General features: G+C 56.0%; 5 protein-coding genes across 5 annotated transcripts; 3 read left to right on the top strand and 2 right to left on the bottom strand.

Moving 5' to 3' along the window:
• Window positions 1-1,950: 1,950 nt before the first annotated feature.
• Window positions 1,951-3,075, bottom strand: CkaCkLH20_04926 (uncharacterized protein; the record flags this gene model as incomplete). The annotated part of the gene is made up of 1 exon (XM_038887645.1): window positions 1,951-3,075. The coding sequence occupies one exon, from the start codon at window positions 3,073-3,075 to the stop codon at window positions 1,951-1,953; it is 1,125 nt and encodes a 374-aa protein (XP_038747252.1).
• A 1,489-nt stretch (window positions 3,076-4,564) lies between these two features.
• CkaCkLH20_04925 (uncharacterized protein) lies at window positions 4,565-8,960 on the top strand (the record flags this gene model as incomplete). Its single annotated transcript, XM_038887644.1, has 5 exons — window positions 4,565-4,746; window positions 5,071-6,005; window positions 6,064-6,843; window positions 6,895-7,237; window positions 7,289-8,960. The coding sequence occupies 5 exons, from the start codon at window positions 4,565-4,567 to the stop codon at window positions 8,958-8,960; spliced, it is 3,912 nt and encodes a 1,303-aa protein (XP_038747251.1).
• A 174-nt stretch (window positions 8,961-9,134) lies between these two features.
• CkaCkLH20_04924 (putative KOW domain-containing protein domain-containing protein) lies at window positions 9,135-10,317 on the bottom strand (the record flags this gene model as incomplete). Its single annotated transcript, XM_038887643.1, has 2 exons — window positions 9,135-9,800; window positions 9,862-10,317. 2 exons carry the CDS (start codon window positions 10,315-10,317, stop codon window positions 9,135-9,137), a joined length of 1,122 nt encoding a protein of 373 aa, XP_038747250.1.
• A 3,927-nt stretch (window positions 10,318-14,244) lies between these two features.
• Window positions 14,245-15,353, top strand: CkaCkLH20_04923 (uncharacterized protein; the record flags this gene model as incomplete). Its single annotated transcript, XM_038887642.1, has 5 exons — window positions 14,245-14,312; window positions 14,481-14,508; window positions 14,677-14,874; window positions 14,964-15,098; window positions 15,195-15,353. The coding sequence occupies 5 exons, from the start codon at window positions 14,245-14,247 to the stop codon at window positions 15,351-15,353; spliced, it is 588 nt and encodes a 195-aa protein (XP_038747249.1).
• A 3,474-nt stretch (window positions 15,354-18,827) lies between these two features.
• On the top strand, window positions 18,828-20,636 carry CkaCkLH20_04922 (DNA polymerase; the record flags this gene model as incomplete). Its single annotated transcript, XM_038887641.1, has 3 exons — window positions 18,828-18,887; window positions 18,959-19,256; window positions 19,309-20,636. 3 exons carry the CDS (start codon window positions 18,828-18,830, stop codon window positions 20,634-20,636), a joined length of 1,686 nt encoding a protein of 561 aa, XP_038747248.1.
• Between the last annotated feature and the right edge of the window lie 891 nt (window positions 20,637-21,527).

The following is a 21,527-nucleotide window of genomic DNA, read 5'->3' as shown; positions in this document are numbered from 1 at the left end:
CAGCCGCTCGAAGCTAGAGGTGCCGCTACCAGAGATGACAGAGTCCGGCAGCGCGGGACCGTAACATGCCATGCGTCTTCCGTGTTTTACGGAGGCCCACATCTCGACGGTCGGGTTGCAGGTGCGGTGGACCGGACATCGGCATGCCGCTAGGTAACTGAGAACCTCACCTCCACGGTTCCCTTCTCCACTGTCACCAAGCCCCTCGCTTTCCTCGCTCACTCGTTCACTGCTTTTAGATTCAAGACAGCGTGCTCCGCATCTTCTAGAGCATTTCCGACCTTCGGTGAACAAAGAGATAGCAGGGAAGACATTCCAAGTCGTCCCGTCTGATGATTGGATCGGTTGAACTGTAGGGTCTGGTGTCACGCAGTCGACATTCACTGGAGCCGTGGGTTGACGATTTGACAGCAACTTTGACTCTAACCCCTAAAACCTCGATCGTCGCACGAGTGAGAGCAGCTCAATATCGCACGGCCAATGGCTAATGTACGGTGACATCTGCGCTAGCTATATTGAGAGCATCGTGAGATCAATTCAGTACTGCCAATTCTGCAGCCCCAGTTGATTGGGAAGGCTCTATACTCGAGTCTCCAAGACATCAACGGCATTGCCTGCGTCAGGCGAAGACAGCGGACGGTCACCATGTTAACTTCTCCAAACTGAAAATAGCCGAGGTACCTTCGACCTGTAAAGCTTAGGTACTGCAGCTTGATCTCGGAATTTCAGGTAAGCGCCTGTCTCAGTCACATATCAAGATGGAGAAACACCAGATGACAGCAGGAGCCGATTGCTCGTACAAGAGTAAACTTCACTTGCTCCATGTTACACATGGCTGAACGGCTCCACCATCTCGGTCGGTATCCGTCTGAATGGCAAGGGATGCCTATCGTTCAAAATTCAGCAGCCCTACAAAAGAAAACTACAAACTCGTCTGCAAGACGACCGTAAAGCACAATGGCGCGGCACGAACGTTGATCCACATGCGTGGCTCGCAGACTGTGTTGGTGATCGCGAGAGACGCCATCTCGCACTCCTTCACCGTTTCTCGCGCCAACCTGCATGGACAACACGAGGTTCCCGCTGGCGCTGCATGCAAGTGCGAGGTGACAGTCCCCAAAACCTGTTTTTGGTCCTGCTGTGCAGCGAGTAGTCTGCCTCCGCCGGCTTGGCCGGCTTCGATGGTCCTTGAGGCTTCGAGACGACGGTTCAGACGAAGTTCTCAGCTTTTTGTTGGTCGAGGGGGCCGCCGTTTTCTTTAGACTCCCCCCCCCCCGAGTCTCTAGACGCCGCGAGGAAAGCCAAACATTCCAGATCGGCGGCGCGTTTTTGGGACCTGAGGAGCAATTTCAGGGGCTGAAGTTGATACGGCTGAAAACGGACGGGAATAGGACTAGACGTCACTGGCCTGTTCCTGTTGTACGCGGTCACGTGGCTTGTGGCATTGGAGCAGAGGCATAGAAGCCTTTCATCGAGCTCTCATCGTAATAACTAGCTCCTACTGGTGGAACGCATCTTTCAGCACTTTACAGATATGCGAATTGATCACAATTGATTCCATACTGCAGCGTCGATCTTTGGTATGTACTGCTCGTGCTTCACTCTACACGCCGAACCACGAGAGGAGGGATTTGGGTTGTCAGACATCCACCGAGTGGCAGGCCATCACAAGCCGTCCACAAAACGCACATGTCTCCGAAGGGTGGTCAATATTGCTTCTCGCGGTACATTGAACTTTTGAAAGGATGCATTAAAAACGTAACGTGGAGCATTAAAAAGCATACCCTGCAGAATCGGCTGCTGGGGTTCTCAAATAGTCTAACGGTGATGTTCTCGGTCCTGCTAGGGCTGTGGTGATACCCACATCACCATTCCCGAGATGCGGCCGCGCCTCTCCCTTGGCGAGCATTCTTTTTCGTGGAGACAATTGTCATCTTCCTCCTCGTCCACTCACAGCAAAACCTTCGTCGCTACGCTGAGCAACCATGCCGCATCTTGCCAACCACCCTCGTTGGCCTTGGGGGGCGGAATCCGTTCTTCCGGAGTGCTGGACACGCCCTCAAAATGCCGTGCTGACCACGAACGGAGCTCCTGCGATTCGGATATCTCGTGTCCAAAGTCCCCGTCCTCATCATCCGACTCTTCCTCGTTTTCTTCGACCGCGAATAGCGGCCACCCCAGGATGTTCCCGACCCAAGACGCGGCACCGGCCCGCTCGCCCTCGACGAGCCTCCTGACGGCCGCCTCATCGTCTTGGGTGGTATCAAAATCGAAAGCCTCGAGCTTCTCGTCAAGGTTGACGAAGTCGGGCCCGGGGATGATGTCTTCGCCGTCGTGGTGACGGGGAAAATAACCCTCATCCGAGTGCCGCTCCAAGGGCGTCATTATCTGGCTTCTGGTGCCCACTCTGCTGGCTGACCGACTCCCAGGACGACTCGGCCGCGCGGAAAGAGTGTACGCCCCGTCCATCTCACCGAGACTGCCTCGCCGGCTGCCCCGACGACTCGCCAGCTCCCTCTCGCGAGCCAATTCCCTCTCGAACGCCTCGTCCTCGGCATCTCGCATGCCCGTCAAGCTCGTGGAGCTTGCTCTCGACACCAGCCACGCCTGGCCCTTGAACTCCCGGCTCTCGTTGCTGATGAGCGCGCCGGTGCGCAGGAGCCAGTCGCCGTCGTTCGGATCCCGCGCGGACGTGTCGTCCTTGCGGCGGCGTACCGTGGGCGAGGTGGTGCCCGAGACGGATTGTCGATAATGGGCTTTGCGGTCGTTGGCGGCCGGGGCCAGGTGGGTTGCGGACTTGCTCTTGGGTAGCTCGGCGTGCGGGACGGAGGAACGGCGGACGTGGGAGTTTGAGCGGGCGGGCGAGCGCGTCAGGAGGCCGGGCGTCGTGGGGGCGGACTTGCCCTGGAGGTAGGAGGTGTTGTGAGCTGGTGATGTGAGGTGGTCGGGCAGGGCGTCGTCATCCTGCATGGGCATTCTCGAGGTGAATGGTGCGAGGGAGAGGTGGTTCAGGTTTGTGCTGGAACGGTTCTTCCGACGCGCCTGATTCGCGTACTGCTTATATGCCTCCTCCATTTTTATGTTTTGGCTTTTGTTGTCAAGCCGTCGTCTGGCAGGTAGAGAGGTAAGGAAGGTATTGATAGAGTAGATTGTGAGTTGTTGGTCGGCCAGACTAATTGGGAGGGAGGGAGGGAAAGCAGAGCAGGGGTTTAAGCGAGTAGAAGGGTTCCTTTTTGGTTTGGGGAACAAGAATATGCAGGACAGGAGTTCGGGTGGTCTCGCTTCAGGTTATAAGGGAAAATGGTTGGGACAGCACCAGGAAAGCTTGTTGAGGACTGGAATGGAAAAGGGAGGCGGACAACATCGGCCATTGACGGGAGACACGCAGGAGACAGAGCGACGGAAGCCTGAGCTACGCCCGGGGCCTACATGCGTTTTCTGGCATGCGCTAATGGCAAAATCCGGGGCAGCAGTCTTTTGGCCGAGGGGGAAGGGGGGCTCGTCTGTGATTTGCTGATCGGGTCCTGCGGGGAGGGCGGTGATTGGACGCATGATTACGTAGGTACGCAGCTACATTTCACGTTTTTCGCGACTTGCGAATGTGCTCGGGTAATGCTATGCGGACGAAGTATCCGAACCCTTATTGATCCCCTGTGATCCCCGTTGCCGTCATGCAACCCCTTCTACGGCATAGGTGCCGCGGTAAGGTATGCCAATGGACAATCGGGGGTGGTATTTGCGTCGCATGCCGTGATGGGTTCTAGGCCTTTCACGTCTGGTCTGTCCATCAGTAATGAGCTGACTGTAGCACGATGTTGCGAGACGTCCTTCATGCAAGCGGCGTTTTGTCAGGTGAGGTTTAGGTCTCGCGGCGAACCGGCTACCACCTCGTGCGGTCGTGTAAGGAATTAGATGGTTTATGACTTTATGCGTCCAATTGAGATGATCGGAAATGGCCGTTACGAAAAGTTCCGCAGGTCGCCCAGGCAGTAAAGGAAACTTGACAGCTCTAGAAGACTTCTACAAACTAGAAAGAACCATGGAAGTGGCAAGCAAAGCGAGCAAGCAACAACCACCTCAACTGAAGCTGCGGACAAGCGGGAAGCCTGTGGCGTGGGCTGGCGGCGGGCAGAGGGCGGCGCTTGAACCCCTCTTATTCCGGGATGCCTCCGCCGCCCGCCGCCGACGAATGGGACAAAAAAAGGGCCGTAGCCGAGCTCGGACCCCGCCAAGGTCACGCAGGTACCTGACGGCGCGCGGCACTACGCAGCTTAGGGCGAGGTACCTCTTTTAGTCTGTTAGTGTGCCCGCGTATGGGCCGCGACGGCGCATTCGAGATTTTCAGCACCAGCGCCAGCGAAGGAAAAAAAAAAAAGATTGCGGTATCAGAGGAGACGGGACCTGACAGCCCAAGACGAAAGACTCACTCAAAATCGCAAACGACGAAAACACCCCACCTGATGACCATCCAGGCATAACATATCTGCCGAACAATTTTTCTCTCCCCCGCCTCTCTTTTCCGACTTGAGGAGCCGAGAATCACAAGCCAAAAAACCGAAGGAAGATGCGCAACTTGCGCAACATTCGATTCGGCGGCTGGTCGTCGTCGGACGCCTCCGCCGCCGAGGTGACGGCATCCTGCTGGGACCCCGCCAAAGACGAGGTTCTCTGCACAGCTGGGCCGACCGAAGCCAAGGCCACCATTGAGCTGGTGAGGCTGTCGGACCACCAGCAACAGCAGCAAATGTGTGGCGCCATTTTTTCTTAATGTGTCTCTATTTCTCTCTTTTCTCTTTTGCGTCTAGTGTAACTTTATGACAGGGGGAGACGTTTCTATGTTTAACATGGCAGAACTTCATCGTTTCACCAAAGTGCTCGGTTGACGCTATACTGAGTTCTGTCAAAATTTTGCTCCTATTTTGAGGGTGTTGATCAAGTGGCTGATGATCCTTATCTTGGGTTGCTTACTCGGGACTTATAAAAAGACTCAGCCTCAAAGTTGTGGCTTAAGCTTTTTGCGAATGAGTTGAAGTTACTCGAAGAAGCATGAGACTAACATGGGCATGGTAGTAAATCACAACTCGTCGCGAGCTGGGATGCGCCGAGCCCGAGCCCGGACCTGCCCGCCGACAGGATCGTCTCCCTTCACCACTTCAGCGACACCCTGACAACCTGCGTTGTCCTCGAGGGCGGCGACATCGTCACGGTCCAGGAGGATGATTTCGGCAACGGCGAGGCGCAGATCGAGATCGTCGGCGGCATCGACGCCGGTATCTCCGCTGCGCGATGGTCCCCCGACGAAGAGCTGCTTGTCGTCGTCACCAAGGAGGGCAACGCCGTGTTCATGGGCCGCTCGTTCGACCCCATCGCCGACGTGATCATGACGGCCGAGGATCTGAAGCTCTCGAAGCACGTCTCCGTCGGGTGGGGTAAGAAGGAGACGCAGTTCCAGGGGAAGGGAGCCAAGGCTCTCCGGGATCCTACGATTCCTGAGAGGGTCGACGAAGGCCTGCCGAGCGCGAACGAGGACGGGGGCGCCACGGTTAGCTGGAGAGGAGATGGTGCGTATGTTGCGATCAACTCCGTCGCCGGTGGGGAGAGGAGAGTTGTGAGGGTGTATTCGAGAGAGGGCGTGCTCGACAGCGTCAGCGAGCCTGTGGATTATCTCGAGGGCAGTCTTAGCTGGAGGCCTTCGGGAAATCTCATTGCGGGTATTCAAAGATTGCCGGAGAGGACGGACGTCGTCTTCTTTGAGAGGAATGGTTTGCGGCACGGGCAGTTCACGCTGAGATGCGCTGATGGACCCCTGAGTGAGCATGAGAAGATCCGGTTGGAGTGGAACTCGGATTCGACTGTCTTGGCTGTTATCCTCAAGGATAGGATACAGCTGTGGACCACTGGAAACTACCACTGGTATTTGAAGCAGGAAGTACCATTGGCGTCTGCGTTTGCGGGACTCTCGTGGCATCCTGAGAAGCCGCTGCGGTTTGTTGCTGCGACATCAGGTTGGTTGTCTACTCCCGATTTTCGAAGTGAGAAGGGACAATGCTGACAGGAAGATAGGCGGCGTGGATTTTGCCGAGTACATCTTCACTGTTGCCCGGGGCTCTCTGAGTCCTCCGAATGATCACGGAGCCGTGGCCGTGATTGATGGACAGACGGTCAAACTTACCCCTTTCCGGACGGCCCAAGTGCCGCCGCCCATGGCTTGGGCCGAGCCCGAATTTCCCGCCAGCGTCGTCGATGTCGCGTTTGACCCCAGCAACTCCCTCATGGCGGTGCTGCACCGCAAGGGCCTCGATGTCTTTGAGTGGCAGACGAAGGGAGACCGGTCGGTTCGGCCCAAGGAGTTGGCCAAGATTGCCTTTGATGCGAACGCGGCTGGTGTGCCTCTGCAAGTCGCCTTCTCTGGAAAGAAGGAGTGTCAAGTTCTTGTGTCTGGCGAGGGCCTCAAGCTTGAGACTTACTCTGTCGAGTCGTCGGCATTGAGTCTTTCAACCACCCAGCTTAAGCCCACCGAGACGATATCCTCTATTTTCAGCTATGAAGGCGACTCAGGGGTTGAGGCCGTCGCTCAGGACCGCTCGGGTAAGCTGTACAGACTCTCCGGCAAGCAAGCCCCAGAGTTGCATGAGACACAGCTTTCCACTCAGCTGCCATGGTGCGAGGTAAGAGATGTCAACGAGAGGACGATCGCCTTGGGTATGACCAGAAATGGTCACCTCTACGCCAACTCGCGACAGTTGGCCAAGAACTGCACTTCATTCGTGGTTACTCCTGCACACATTATCTTCACGACCAACAACCACTTCCTCAAGTTTGTGCACTTGGTAGACCCCGAAGGTAAGTTACCCCTGAAAAGAGAGTGATTAGAGTCTGCTGACCCTTGCGCAGAAATGGAGGTTCCCGGAGACGACCCTGAGATTGATGAGAGATGCCGTAGCATCGAACGAGGAGCCCGGTTGGTGACCGCTACGCCGACCAACATGAATTTGGTACTTCAGATGCCGAGAGGCAACCTCGAAACGATTTACCCTCGAGCCATGGTCGTTGCGGGTATCAGGCAACTGGTCGATGAGAAGAACTACGGAAGAGCGTTTGCATTCTGCCGCACTCAGAGAGTTGACATGAACATTCTCTACGATCACCAGCCGAACCAGTTCCTCTCCAATGTCGGCCTCTTCCTGGAGCAACTCAAAGACATCACTTACATCGACCTCTTCTTGTCATCGTTGAGGTATGAGGCTTGATTCGCATGACTAGGTACAACATGCTGACTTCTTAACAGGGAAGAGGACGTCACTCAAACCATGTACAAGAACACCAAGCGCTCCAACGCATCCCCTCAGTCAACAGAAACCCCGGCAGACCCCTCGGCCAAGTCCAAGGTCAACAAGATCTGCGACGCGATCCTCAAGAGCCTACAAAGCAAAAAGAGCACAAACCTCCAAAACATCATCACAGCCCACGTCTGCAAGGACCCTCCCGCCCTCGACGACGGCCTGACCCTGGTCTCGGAGCTGATGCAAGAGGACGAGAAGCTCGCCGAGCGCGCCGTCGAGCACATCTGCTTCCTCGTCGACGTCAACAGGCTCTACGACAACGCCCTCGGCCTCTACAACCTCGACCTCGCCCTCCTCGTCGCCCAGCAGTCCCAGCGCGACCCCAGGGAGTACCTCCCCTTCATCCAGAACCTCCACAACCTGCCGGAGCTGCGCCGCAAGTTCGAGATCGACGATCACCTCGACCGCAGGGCCAAGGCCCTCTCCCACCTCAAGGCCCTCGACGCCTTCGACGAGCTGCAGAAGTACGTCACCAAGCATGCCCTCTACCAAGAGGCCCTCGGCCTGTACAGGTACGACCAGGCCCGCCACCAGACCCTCACGGGCCTGTACGCCGCCCATCTCGAGTCCCTCTCAAAGTACCGCGACGCCGGTCTGGCCTACGAGACGCTGCACAACTTCTCAAAGGCCACGAGCTGCTACCGCGCCGCCGGCGTCACTTGCTGGCGTGAGTGCCTCTTCGCAGCGCAGCAGCAGACCCCGCCGCCCTCGGACGACGCCTTCGCGGACCTCGCCTCGACGCTCGCCGAGGCCCTCTGGGAAGGCAAGGAGTACGCCGCCGCGGCCACCATCCACGCCGACTACCTCTCCTCGCTCGAGACGGCGGTCAAGTGCCTCTGCAAGGCGTACCACTTCGCCGAGGCCCTCCGCCTCATCGCCCGCGACCGCCGCCCGGACCTGCTCCCGACCGTCTTCGACGCGGGCCTGGTCGAGGCGCTCAGCAGCAGCACCGAGTTCCTCGCGGACTGCAAGTCCCAGCTGCTCGCGCAGGTCCCGCGCGTCGCGGAGCTCCGCAAGAAGGCCGCCGAGGACCCGCTGGCCTTCTACGAGGGCGAGCGGCCCGGCGGCCACGGCGACATCCCCGACGACGTCTCGGTGGCCGCCAGCTCGCGCGTCAGCACCTCCGCCAGCCTGTTCACGCGGTACACGGGCAAGGACGGCAGCGTGGGCACGGTGGGCACGGGCGTCTCGCGGGCGACGAGCAAGAACCGCAAGCGCGAGGAGAAGAAGCGCGCCCGGGGCCGCAAGGGCACCGTGTACGAGGAGGAGTACCTCGTCAACAGCGTGCGGCGCCTGGTGGAGCGCGTCGAGGGCGGGGCCAAGGACGAGGTCGGCAGGCTCGTGTTCGCGCTCGTGAGGCGGGGCATGACGGAGCGCGCGAGGGCCGTGGAGGCGCTCATGGCCGAGGTCGTCGAGGGGTGCAAGGCGGCCGTGAGGGAGGTGTTCAACGTCAAGGAAGAGACCGAGGCGGGCGAGGCCGTTGTCGGGGCCGACGGCGAGATGTGGATTCCCTCGGGGGCCGATGCCGTTTTGCAGGAGCATCTTGATGCCAGGGCGAAGAAGCTTGAGCCGCCTGTTCTCGGGGCGTTCCAGAAGTTGACTTTGTTGGGATCCTAGACTCGGGTGTTTTGACCAAAGATAGATGGAAGCACGAAAGGTGTTTGAAAAAAGTGACAAAAATAGACGGCTTTTGTCTACTAAAAGTACAATATTGCACATTTGAGATTCTGCTCTGGTTGTTCATACACATTCCCTTCCCTCCCCTGCGCCTTTGACCCTGCTTTCTTACCCCTATAGATGCGGCGTATGACTCTCCTTGATCGCATCCAGGACTGGTGTAGCAGACTTGACCTCGGACAGGCCAGAGTCGTTCAGCGTCCTCGCCTTGTTCCTCGCGATGACCTCTCCAATCTTCTCGAGCATGCTCTCCGACAACGCGGGCTTTCCACGGGCCCGTCTCTCGTTGCGCTGCTGGCGGTTCAACTCCTGCAGCGGGGTGCGAATGGATATGTTGGCCTCGGCGCTGTTCGACTTCTCCGCCTTCTTCTCCTCCTCCCTCCTGATCACCTTCTTGATGTACCTTGCGTCGTGGCGGGTGCGGAAGACGGAGGTCCTGTTGCGCAGCTCGTTGATAACACCCTCGGGAATCGGTTTAATCGTGAGGCTGGGCACGTAGGTCTGGGCGTCGACGTCCATGACCTTTGTGTCGACCGGGTGCTCGACGCTGTCGGCTGGTTCTTCTTTGGGCCAGGGGATGATGATGTTTTCGCCGACAACATGGCGATCCTCGCCGCGGCGGGTGAGTTGGCGGATGATGACGTCGCGGGCGATGCCGGTTGTCTCATCGACTATGGGGTGGACGAGGCGAATCGCCGAAATGGGTATGTTCATCGGGACATTCTGGGTCGGGGGGGCGTCGAGGACTGTTTGGAAGCGATCCGGGACCTTGGTCGTGGTCTTGCGATTGTTAGTTGGGCCGTAAGAGAAACGAGACGTCTCTTTTGGGACAAGGGAATACCTTGCAAATGTTATCCAGCGTCACGGTGCCAGTTTCGTCGTTGATACTCGCGATAGTGTCAATCTTGCCCCTCTCGGGTCCCTCGAGAACAACGACTCGGTCCTTGGGCTTGATGTTGAGCTTCTTGACACCGCCGGCCCACGCGCAGCGGTCATGGAGCTCTTTCGGGCTGAGTATGGACTGACGGCTTTGGCGGTTGGTGTCGGTGGCGCCCCAGGCTTCGAAGATGTCGCGGCGGGGCGCGATGGGGCCCATCTGCCATTTCTCCCATCGGGCGGTGCGGGCGACCTGGATATCTTCGTTGAGCTCGTCGAGCTGCGTGCGCTGCTCCCTGAAGCGTTCGCTCCTTGTCTGAGCCTGTTGCCACCGTGCCTCCTTCTTCGCTTTGCGCGCCCAGACCCGTTCGGCGGTAACCGTCCGCTGGACGAGCTTCTTCGGAACCTGGAGTCGTTGCATCGTGGGCAGATTGCTGGGGTGTTCAGGCCGCACAGGCGCCGCCAATTGATCAGTCAGGTATCGTATCGGTTCAGTCCCGGACGACTGGAACCATTGACGTCGTTCGGGTACGGATCGGCGGACGTCGGAATCGTGAGGCGGCGGCCGCGGTGGTGGTGTCGTCTGGCGACGGTGCTCGAATTGGCGATTTGGAAATTTCAGACGGGCCGGTAGCCTCTACGATCCCTGCAGCTGTTGTCGGCCCGGGGTCTGGTGAGGTGGCGCGTGCTTTGCGGATAATCAGAGGGGCCGATGCGCCGGGACTCGGGCTGTCAAATCGGGCCTCTCCGCTTTTCCAAGGTTGTCACCGTCCCTTTGCTCGGTGCCAAGGATGAGGGCCTGACGGACAAATGGGCGGCCCCCCACAGAGCCCAGCAGGGCAGCAAGTATCCGGTGGAAGACTTGGCCAGGCAGGATTCTTCTGAGTCTCAGACCCGGCCGGTGCTCACCGGTGCTTACTCCGAAGACATAAGAGGTGTTTGAGAAGGCAGGAGAGAGGATGTAATTCCAGATATTCTCCCAACTTTTGCAATTTCCGGCGTTGATGCTGCGGGAGTTCGCCCAACGCCTTCCAAGGTTATCCAGGACACGAGGCGGTCATGCGGGATCCACGATGATCCCTTGTGCTATATCCCAGAATAGTCATGGCGAAGGTCTAGTGGTCACTTTAGAATGAGAGTCATATGGATGTCGAAATGTCGTCAAGTCTTGCCGTCGGTGCTGGCGATCGCTTCTATTTGCTGTCCGAGTAGGATACCTCGGACTTATCGGGAATCTTCATTCGGGGTTGATCCAACTATTCAACAGAAGTTGTCAGAGGACATGATTCGAACAGAGAAAGTCTGCACACCCGAGGTGCCAGGGACGTTGCGATAACCCTTGGCTGTTGAAGACCATTCCGGACGAGGCTCAAGGGCAAGACAACCGCACACCCTCTTGACCTCGCCCCAACCTCTATTTTCGATTTCCAGCCTCAAGTTGGCACACGGTTACTCCCTTCAAAATGTTCCGTCGGACGATGTTGGTTTGTTAGTGTAGAAGAAGTACAACAAAATCGCAATCAGCGGCATGCCATGCCAAAGGCAGTCGGACGCACAGTCCCTGGAAGTTAAGGTACGGCGTACGGTTCTGTTGGCAGGGATCGAGTCCTAGATCCAGGACTTTTTCTACCGCCTCGGTGCGTGCGCGACGGCGCCAGGAGTGTTCAGCCAAAGGGCGTCATCCCGAGGGAATACGTACCGGCTTCATCTGCGTGTCAAGGCAGGTAGGCGTTAACAGAGTGACCGAGAGACGGCCCCGGTGCCAATGCCCTCCTCCGCGGGACCTCCACGCATCCCATGTGGATGCATATGCACGAATAGCCGGAGAGCATGTCTGCGTAGTCTGGAGCTTGTGCGAGCTAAGGCTCTCCATGTCCAGCTGGAAGGGTCTGCAAGCAAACAAGACCAAAAGGATCATCCGGGGCAGCGTGAGGTTGTGCCGACCCTGGCGGCTGGTAGTGAGTCTTGACCGCAATGTTGGGACCCATGGAAATAGAAGCATGACACGACCCAGGCGTCCCGGTTGGGAGATGCGAATGATGGCTTCGCCTCATGTCGAAGGACGTGAGATCAGGCTAGCTGTGTCCAGTCGGTTTAGCTTGGCTCCCTCAGGAAGCCGCGTTAGTTTCCGGGCTGAAGCTGCGGCTGCGGCTGCTTGGGTGAGGTGTCTGCTGTATATCCGTAAGGTAGACCTGGATATGGCAAGAGATGACTATGACTGTTCGTCCTCGACGGGACTCTCGCGGCGGATGTGATTGACAGACAATACGACTGAGCCACTGTGCATCTGGTTTCAGCCCAAGCTTGGACCCTGGAGACAGCGATCTTGGCCGGTTCCCCGGGATGGGTTTTTGGGGTTTATGCTGACTTGACCAGGCCAGACATCAGCGCAAAAGGGGTCGACGTCAAGGCATAGGACGACAAAGGACTCGCGATATGATCCCAGGCGGGATGATACAGGTCCGCGTGTATATCTTATCTTTCTGTGCCTGGCGGGATGTGATGTCCTAGAATAAGTCAAAGGAAGAGGACATAAGGGGCTATGGCCGAAGAAGACCCGTTGGAAGATGAAGGACGGTTTGGATGGCGACAGGTACATTTGAGATTGAGGACCGAGACTTGAGGCCAACGTCGCCAGCTCAGCATGTAAGGCTGCTTTGTCCTTTTTTTGGTCCCTTCTTTGCGGGTCATAATGGCTACTGCCATAATCTTCTTCCAATGGTTTTCCAGACGCAGGAAGATCCGGGCCGAGAAATCATCACAGCCAGAATGACCTAGCCATCTTATCTACATGATAAATGCTGCTTGCGATAGCATCTCGGAAAGAGGTTCTCGGTAGAAGGAAGTATCAAATAGCAGGACCGTCATAGTGCATACCTACCCAGCAAGGTAGGGTATCATTCAGTTCAGTGCAGGTGGCCGAGATTCCCACAAGGCGAGGAAGCAAGACAGGGGCTCTCTAGTGGAAGTCGCCACCCAATTGAAAGATGAAGAAACCCCCCAAGAAGCCACCCCGCCCCCTGTATCCGTAACGGCCCCTTCCATCCAATTCGCAATTCGATTCGCCTTGTTTGGCTGCCTGAGGACATGACTCCCTACCTTAATAAGAAGGACACGCGCGCACTCACCTGCCCGGGGCAACGCAAGTACCTATTGTATGACACCGCGGCAGAAAAATACATGTCATTACAATGGAAGCAATAAAAAAAAAAACTACGGTACCTAGGACTGGGGGAAGAAAAAACAAGGACGCGGCACCCAGGCCGGCTCCCTCATCACAATCAACTGGACAGACAGAGACACAGAGAGAGCCCCGTCTGGTTGCTCTCTGAAGTCCAGTCATCGGCCAAGAGCCAGTCAACCAGTCAACTTGACGAGCTCAGTGATTAGTTGAGTCGAGTCCCGTCTCCGTCACCGTCACCGTCACCGTCACCTCTGTTGTTATTTCAGCTGGAGAGGGCACACCACTAGTGAATTGCGAAATACGCACAGCATAGCCCGGTACACACCGTATCCAGCAATGACTTAACACCAGGGGACCACGCTATCAGCACGCACATCTGCATCTCAAGTACGCGGTACCCGTACTTCCCTTTCTGGCGTCCTGTTTTGTGCTCCGTATTGAGATACGAACATCTCACATGATTCATTGCGCTCGCTGGTGGTCTTGTAAACCGAAGATATGTATGACTTCTTAAGAGTTGTAAAGGAAATAACATTAGTATTATTCTATAAGAGACATGAGGAAAACGAAAAGACCCAAGGCCGGCCTCGTAATTAACTACCTAGTTATGTACCTTGCTTGCATGTTGCTGTACCTGAAGTCCCCTTCCCAGCCTACCTCATTAGCACCTAAGCCTGCGTCTGCGCCTACTGCACCCTGGACTGTTAGTCCCTCCCCAATCTTTGTCCTCCGCCTCCCGCTGCCACTGCTGTTGCTGTCGCTGTCGTCGCTGGTTGGCACCTCGCTGTGGCACTAGGACTGGCATTGGCACTGGCACTGACTGCCCTCCCACTCACATTCACTCCCGTCCATTTCTCTTCTCTGCCTTCTTTCTCCCGCCCGCCCTCTTCTGACACCACCCCCCAACACAAGCCTGCCTGTCCTGTCCTGTCCTGTGCCTGCCCTGCTCTTGCTGCTGCACTGCTTGCACGTCGTCGTCAAGTGAACTCCACCTACTGCTACCTCGCCTTACTTCTACCCATCCTATTCTCTTCCACCTCAGATTCCCCCTTCCGACGCAGCTCTTCCTTCTCCATCTTCTCCGCCAACAAGCTCAACCTCCCCAACCGACCTCAACTCAATCCGCCCTTTAACGCACATTCTCCCACACATACACCAGACATCATGGCTGAGATCCGCCGAAAGCTCGTCATCGTCGGCGACGGTGCCTGCGGTAAAACCTGCTTGTTGATGTGAGTATTCCTCTCCGCCTGTCCTGTCTCTCCCTCTCGCCGCCATCTGCTTTGCTGCAACTGAGGCGGCCCGTCATCTCGCTTCGTCGCATCGCCGATGCCTCAAAATCCGACCACGCAACGTTTCGCAACCCGAAAAAATAAATCATCGCGCTGACTTATCATCAGTGTCTTCTCCAAGGGCACTTTCCCCGAGGTAAGATCATCTCCTCACGATCCCCGACGCGGTTTCCGCCTCCTGTTTCCCCGACAAGACCAGGCCGAGACGCATCGTTCCATCACCGCTTCAACCACCACCAACGATCTCGCGCCCGCCTTTCATCAATCCGTTTCCGATCCGCAAATATTCTGACAACTAATTCAGGTCTACGTCCCCACCGTCTTCGAGAACTACGTCGCCGATGTCGAGGTTGATGGCAAGCACGTCGAGCTGGCCCTTTGGGATACCGCTGGCCAGGAGGATTACGACCGTCTTCGCCCCCTTTCTTACCCCGACTCCCACGTCATCCTGATCTGCTTCGCTGTCGACTCCCCCGACTCCCTGGACAACGTTCAGGAGAAGGTACGAATTATTATTTTCCCCCATCCATCAAATTGATGGGTCGCGTCTCGGTAACCAACTCTCGCTAACACGTGCTCTTCTTCCTGTAGTGGATCTCCGAGGTTCTGCACTTCTGCCAGGGCCTTCCCATCATTCTTGTCGGCTGCAAGAAGGATCTCCGCTACGACTCCAAGACGATTGAAGAGCTGCGTAAGACCAGCCAGAAGCCCGTCTCCCCTGAGGAGGTAAGCTTATCTGCCTACTGGCGGTTGCCTCAGGCATCGCGATGCCGGCAGCCACCAGCCCTTTTGCACATCAAAACATGCTAACCACGTGTTCAGGGTGAGGAAGTCCGCAAGAAGATCGGTGCCTACAAGTACCTCGAGTGCTCGGCCAAGACGAACGAGGGTGTCCGCGAAGTGTTTGAGCACGCTACCCGCGCCGCTCTGCTCTCTCGCAGCCGGAGCAGCGGCAAGAAGCACAAGTGCATGGTTCTCTAAATACCCCCTGGGAACGTCCCAAACTCTTTTCTCCCTCTTCGACCTCAACCCCCATTTGTAATCATCAAGGTCCCGGTCACCATTGTCTTTTCCCAACTCTTCGGCTGAGGAAGGCTTTCTGGTGGCGGAAGGCGGGGGCAACATCTGCCTGCATAGGTTCTCGGAATTTGGAGTTTTGCTCAATCATTGTGTCTCATAACAACCCTGGCACACATTGGTCGGCGTGTCACCGTGTCTGGTTCTGCGGGGGGTCTTTTACTGAATCCATTTCTTTTCCCTGCCTAACGGTGACTTGGGAGAAGCAACAGTTGGCCGCGACACCGACAAGAAGCTGCGAGGGAGGCCGACTCCAACCACGGTTTCCTCTTCTCTCTCTGCTCAAAGGGAGAGAAACGCCGTGGTGGCTGGCTGGCCGGCAGCTACTGGGTAACGATATGGGCAGTGACTCGTTTGGTAACTGCGGGAACGGCGGAATGGCAACGGTTGGTTTTTAGTCGTGGAAACGGCGTGTCTGGCCGAAGGATTGCGACGAAGCCCGTCTACATCATAAATCTTGTCGTGTTTTATTTTTCTCTCAACGCCTCGCAGCTTTAGATGGCGGAGATGGACATGTGTTGCTTCTGGGCCGCTTCTTCTTCTCTCTTGTCGATTCTCTCAATCCAGGTCTTTGATAACTCATTGCTGTCGTCCCATTGTGACAATATGTCTGTTGTCCTATGCAAAACTTCACGGGGGACTGGCCACGACGGTATCCATCATTCCGTCATCACCGTCATACTCACGTGTCAGGGATAGTCGGAGATGGGATGAAAACACGGGGCAGCCAGGCACCATCGCTCTCAACACGGCGTCGTGATGGATCAGGTAAGGTAACCCAGGCAACGGGCACCATACAGGACGGTATTATTGAAAGGGAGCCGTTGTTTAGACTTTGGTATCTGTCTTGATCCCGCCTATAACCACATGACGGCCGTGGTTCTAAAGATAGGGTCGCGAGCGCGCCCTAAGGCTCTATGCAGTCAAGGGGACGACGAATAGTATTTTTCTTGGGGTAGCCGTGGTTTGCAAGGTTGGATGGCGGTATCACGTTGATTATGACCGCCCCGCCCCGCGTTGAAGGGAATGGCCCTGTTCAGTAGGTAGGCAAAAGTAAACGTCATCTCATTGGAAGAGGGGGAAGGAGAGCACAGTTCACATCACGCGATGCGGAACGTTCAAGCCGGGCTGGTTTGGGGGTATTTTACTTCATTTCGCGTCCTCGAAGAGAAGAGAGGCGTTGGGTTGCGGTTGGGCTGTCTAAACGTAGATATCTGATTGAGGAGCTACAACTTTCCGAGTGTTATCGTTTCAGAAGACCTAGTAAAAAGGTGCCGGCCGGCCGCGGTTTCCCCCCAATGTTCCCGGCTGCCCGTGCGTTGCGTTGCGCTACGTTGGATAACGTGAAGTTGTTGATCTGAAAAAGGAATGTGAAGGAGGGGTTGCTGTTTGTGACTTTCGTTAAGCTCATCATCGTCCCATGATTTCGTTCCGTGCGTTTCCTGTCGTCCGTCTTTCTCTCTCTCAGTGGTGCCTGGCTTTTTGGTGTTTAAAAGTCAGGTGACGTCCGGTGTGAGCAGAGGGTGCTTAGGCGGGGCAGGTCTGGAGAGGTGGTTAGTGAGATCGAAGACGGATGGATTTGGAGGATGATGATGATGGGTGAGCTGGAGAGGTGAGGCTGAGGCTGGCTGAGTCGAGGTGGGCGAGGGATGAGGAGGAGGGAATGGGTGTATGGGAAGGATGGAGAGGAGACATGAGGTGAGAGGTGAGGTGAGGCTTACAGCTCCGCAGGACGAGCAGGTCTTGGAGGACTCAGCAGTGGCGGCGCCGCACTTGGGGCAGGCGGAGGTGTGGGCGTTGGTGAGGGGCTGCATGTTTGCGGGCTTGTCGTGTGAGTGTCTGTAGTGTTGAGACGGAGGAAGGTTTGGTGATGTTTGTTTAGTCTGTGGTTGTGGTGGTTTGTGTGTGTGTGGTGTAGAGAAGGGCAGAAGGGATGGTTCGAAACTTGAGGGAAAGGGAACCGGAAAGCGGGGTTCTTTTTATCTCTCTTTTTTCTTGGTCTCTTGGGAAGGTAGGTCAGGTCAGGTCAGGTCAGGCTTCTTTGGTTTCGCATTGCATACCCACGAGGCGGCCGTCGGTTGTGACCAACGCAGAACTACGGGAGACTACAACTACACTACGCACCGCGTACCCTCCTTGTGAAAGTGTCTCTTGAAGTGGAGGAGGGGTGGGTTGTGGGTGGGAGGATGGGGGGGTTGTTCAGGAAGTCATGCTCAGTCCGTTGTTTCGTTACCAGACGTATTTGTTTTTCACTCTTGGTTCCCTCCTCATAGATATAATTCAGTTTGATATCATCACTGAATGACTTCGGGCGTGACAGAATGAGACCCGAGAGAAAACGCGGGTGCCGTGTCGCTCTTGTTAACAGCAGAGAGGGGTGGGCAATGAGCGCAAAGCACGATGAGCTTACGAGCCGGCTGGGTAAGGGACCGTCATGCGAGATGGAAGCCCTCTCGTTGGCTGGAGGTCGCTGGAGGGGCGGCCTAGTGTACGCTGGTGGGCTGGCTAACTACGTGGGAGTGAAGGCTTTCACGCCCCTCCTCGAGGTTGGGGCGGTCTTGGTTAGGTGTCATACGTTCGGGATGGGCCTTGGAGGACGTGGTTTCTTGTGGTGTGGTTGCGGTCGTCTGTGGAGGTGGAAGTGTTGTTGGAGTTCAAGTGGTCGCCTTGCTGACTGTGGACGTGGAGGTAGGTAGGTAGATGGGAAATGTGAGAAGTGCAGAGACGTGATCACGTCGTCTCACCAAAGTAAGGCGGGACGTGAAACAGATTGGGCCATGTGGACGATAAGGGTTCGGTGCTCAAACGGGCGCTTTGCAGAATGCGCGGGATCTGCTATTGACTGGTGGAGAGATATCTGCAAGACAGCGACTTCTGTAGCAGGTAATGGATACGGCCGCACCGAAGACAGGAAGAACAGGCGTTCGGCGCTCTCGCTTTCGGAACTATTCTTCTAGATGTCCGATCTAGCTGCCCACTCAGGAAGGTTCATCCTTCTGACTGCCCGGGTCCTTGAAAGAGGTAGTTAGCCGATTATGCTCTGTTTCGTTAGTTAGGTAGGCTGAGGTGGGAAGGAAAAGATACTTGCTCGGAAGCTGTCGCCGGCGTGGGCTGCTGTCGCTCGCTGTCGGTCGGGTGATTCGGTGAGCGAGATAAGCGACCGTTTCCGCGGACCCAGTCTTTCCATCCCAGCCCGCACCGCCACGCGCATCCCATCCCGGGCCTAAGACATCCATAGCTGTGAACTACACACACCCGAACGAGAACCGGATACTTGGCGGTGGGGGTTCGTCCAGTATTCCATCACCGCCATTTTGCGTAATTGTTTTGACTTTTTAAATCTGACGAGAGACGGGGGTACTTTTTCCTAATGAGACGATGGATTTGTCTAGAAGACGGGCCCCCAAGAGGAAGGATAACCGAATCATTCTCCACTTCGTACGTCTTCACGAATCTTACTTACTCGACTGAACCACAGCTTCACGACAATCTGCTGATATTCTTTCAAGGACTACGACTGCTTCTATGCCTCAGTCTATGAGAACCGGGACCCGCGGCTGAAGGCGCTGCCGCTGGGCGTGAAGCAGAAGAACATCCTCGCGACGTGCAACTATGTCGCCCGCCGGCGAGGTGTGAAGAAGCTCATGTTCATCACCGATGCCAAGAGGATATGTCCCGATTTAGTAATCATCGAGGGCGAGGACCTGACGCCGTTTCGCGATGTGAGCAAGTTGCTGTTTGGATTCCTGAGAGGGTTCTCGTGGTGCGGCAAGGTCGAGAGGCTGGGGTTCGATGAAGTCTTCATGGGTAGGTGTGTTCTGCCGTTCTTGGTGATTGTTGGCGCCGATGCTGACGATAGAGCTCGAAGATGTCACGGATATCGTCGACTACAACATGTTCTGTCTCAACAGGGCGTCGTTGTCCGAGTCGTTTTTTCACCTTTCCAAGTCGGATCCTGAAAATGGATTCACCTGCGATATGACAAAAGTCGCTGGGTGCGTATTCGGATCTACTCCCGAGCTGGGTAATCTCGACGATGCGAGCTATGTTCGGCTGCTTCTTGGGAGCCATTTGGCTTTTCATCTGCGAATGAAGCTGGAAGAGGACTTCGGCTTTACGGCTTCCGTCGGGGTGTCGACGAACAAGCTGCTTAGCAAGCTTGTCGGCAGTGTGAACAAGCCGCGAAACCAGACGACGCTCATGTCTCTCACCGATACTGTTGTCGAGGAGTTCATGGACGCGCACTCGGTCAGAAAAGTACCCGGCATTGGGTTCAAGATCTCGCGCACGCTTGAGTCGAAATACCTCGCGGCTCAACCAGGTCCAGATGAGGCAGACAGAGAGACGTCTCCCCTGAAGGTCCGCGATGTTCGGGTACACCCGGACACGGCGCCAAGTTCCTTGGAGGAGCTCCTGGGCGGTCCTGGGTCAGAGCGTGGCGTAGGCGAGAGGGTGTGGGGTCTCCTGCATGGCGTCGATGATACGGAAGTCAAGGACGCGAGCGACATTCCTTCACAGATCAGCATTGAGGATACGTTCAAGGGCTTGGAAACAATGCCTCAGATTGAGAATGAACTACGAAAGATTTCTGCCTCGTTGGTCAGACGGATGCGGACAGATCTTTTGACAGACGACGACACAGCGGAGCCTGGAGGCCAGAGATGGATTGCCTATCCAAAGACTCTGCGACTTTCTATACGATCATGGCCCGCCGACGCAACGCCAAACTTCCAGCGCATCTCCAAGTCTCAACCTCTCCCTAACTTCATCTTCAACCTCAAAGATACCCCCGAGTCCATCGCAGAACGACTCACGACCGAGATCCTCCTTCCGACGACGAAGAAGTTCTACCCCGCGAACCACAAGTGGAATTTGCAGCTGATGAACGTGTGCGTGGCGAACATGGCCGCCAGCGGAAGCGAAGCCGGTCCTGGAGTCGGGCGGGACATTTCCGTCATGTTCAAACGGCAGGACGATGTGCTGCGGCAGTGGAAGATCGATACTGCCATCGTCGAGGACGAGCAGCCTGTTTCTGACGATTCGCCTGATGAGGAGGAGTTGGGCGAGTTCGATGCCGGTGATTCTTGGGAGGATGACGAGGAGACGGCTCGGTGTCCCCTGTGCGGACACTGTATTCCTCCCTTTGCTTTGGCTGCTCATGCTCGATACCACCATCTAGGCGACTGAGATGTCGAGATGTTCGTGGGAAGGTCGCTGTTCGAGACTTGATCTGAGTCTGTCGTCGGAGCTCTGGCGTCTTTGGGGGTTGATTATCTTGCCCTCGGGATCCCAGATCATAATAGTTGGTACGGCGAGAGTTGATTCGCTGACACGGGTTGTGGATTGTGACGACGCAGGTCCGCTTTCAGCACTGGTAGCTAAGGCTCGTGTATGCGAGGATCTGGGAGATCCCATGTTGTAGACCCGGACTGTTTCACGCTGTGGCTTAAGGGGAGGGTTTCTGTGGCATAGCCGGCGGATGACATCGAAGATGCCGTCAACGTAACCTCTGAGTTCGGGCATGGCTGATGATTATGGCTAATGATGTTGGTCAGGAAACGCGGATTCTGCGATATCGAGGATGATGCCTGGGACTGGAGTTTTTAACATGTTGAGTTTTTGTCGACAACACCTTGTGCCTTCTCTCCAAAAGGTAGATTTGTGGCATCGGAATACAGCCAGGACCGAAGATGACTGATGTCTATCCAGGTAGAGCCGTTAAAGGACTTGTTGACGAAGTCCTCCAGTCATTGAGAAGCGTTGTGAAAGAGACTTTCATCAAGGAAAGGAAGGATTTGTACTCGGACTTGTGAGGCCCTACCTCTATGAAACAAGAACTTGAGTCTTCCCGTTTGCACTTAGATGAGGAGCAAGAAGAGGAAAAGAATGTACTAAACCATCTGCCCACACCAATTAATGTGGCAATCTTGTAGTACTGGAACTCTTTGCCAAACGGGCATGCAGTTAAGCACAGTGAAGAACAGCGGGACTTTTCAGTGACAACACGATGGGAAAAGGATATCTACAGGCCACGGCGGTAAATCATGCGTACGACCGGATCGACTCACCGGTCTTCGT

This window comes from Colletotrichum karsti (assembly GCF_011947395.1).
Source record: "Colletotrichum karsti strain CkLH20 chromosome Unknown Scaffold13, whole genome shotgun sequence".
Lineage (NCBI taxonomy): Eukaryota > Fungi > Ascomycota > Sordariomycetes > Glomerellales > Glomerellaceae > Colletotrichum > Colletotrichum karsti.
This window is presented reverse-complemented; position numbering and strand designations above follow the sequence as displayed.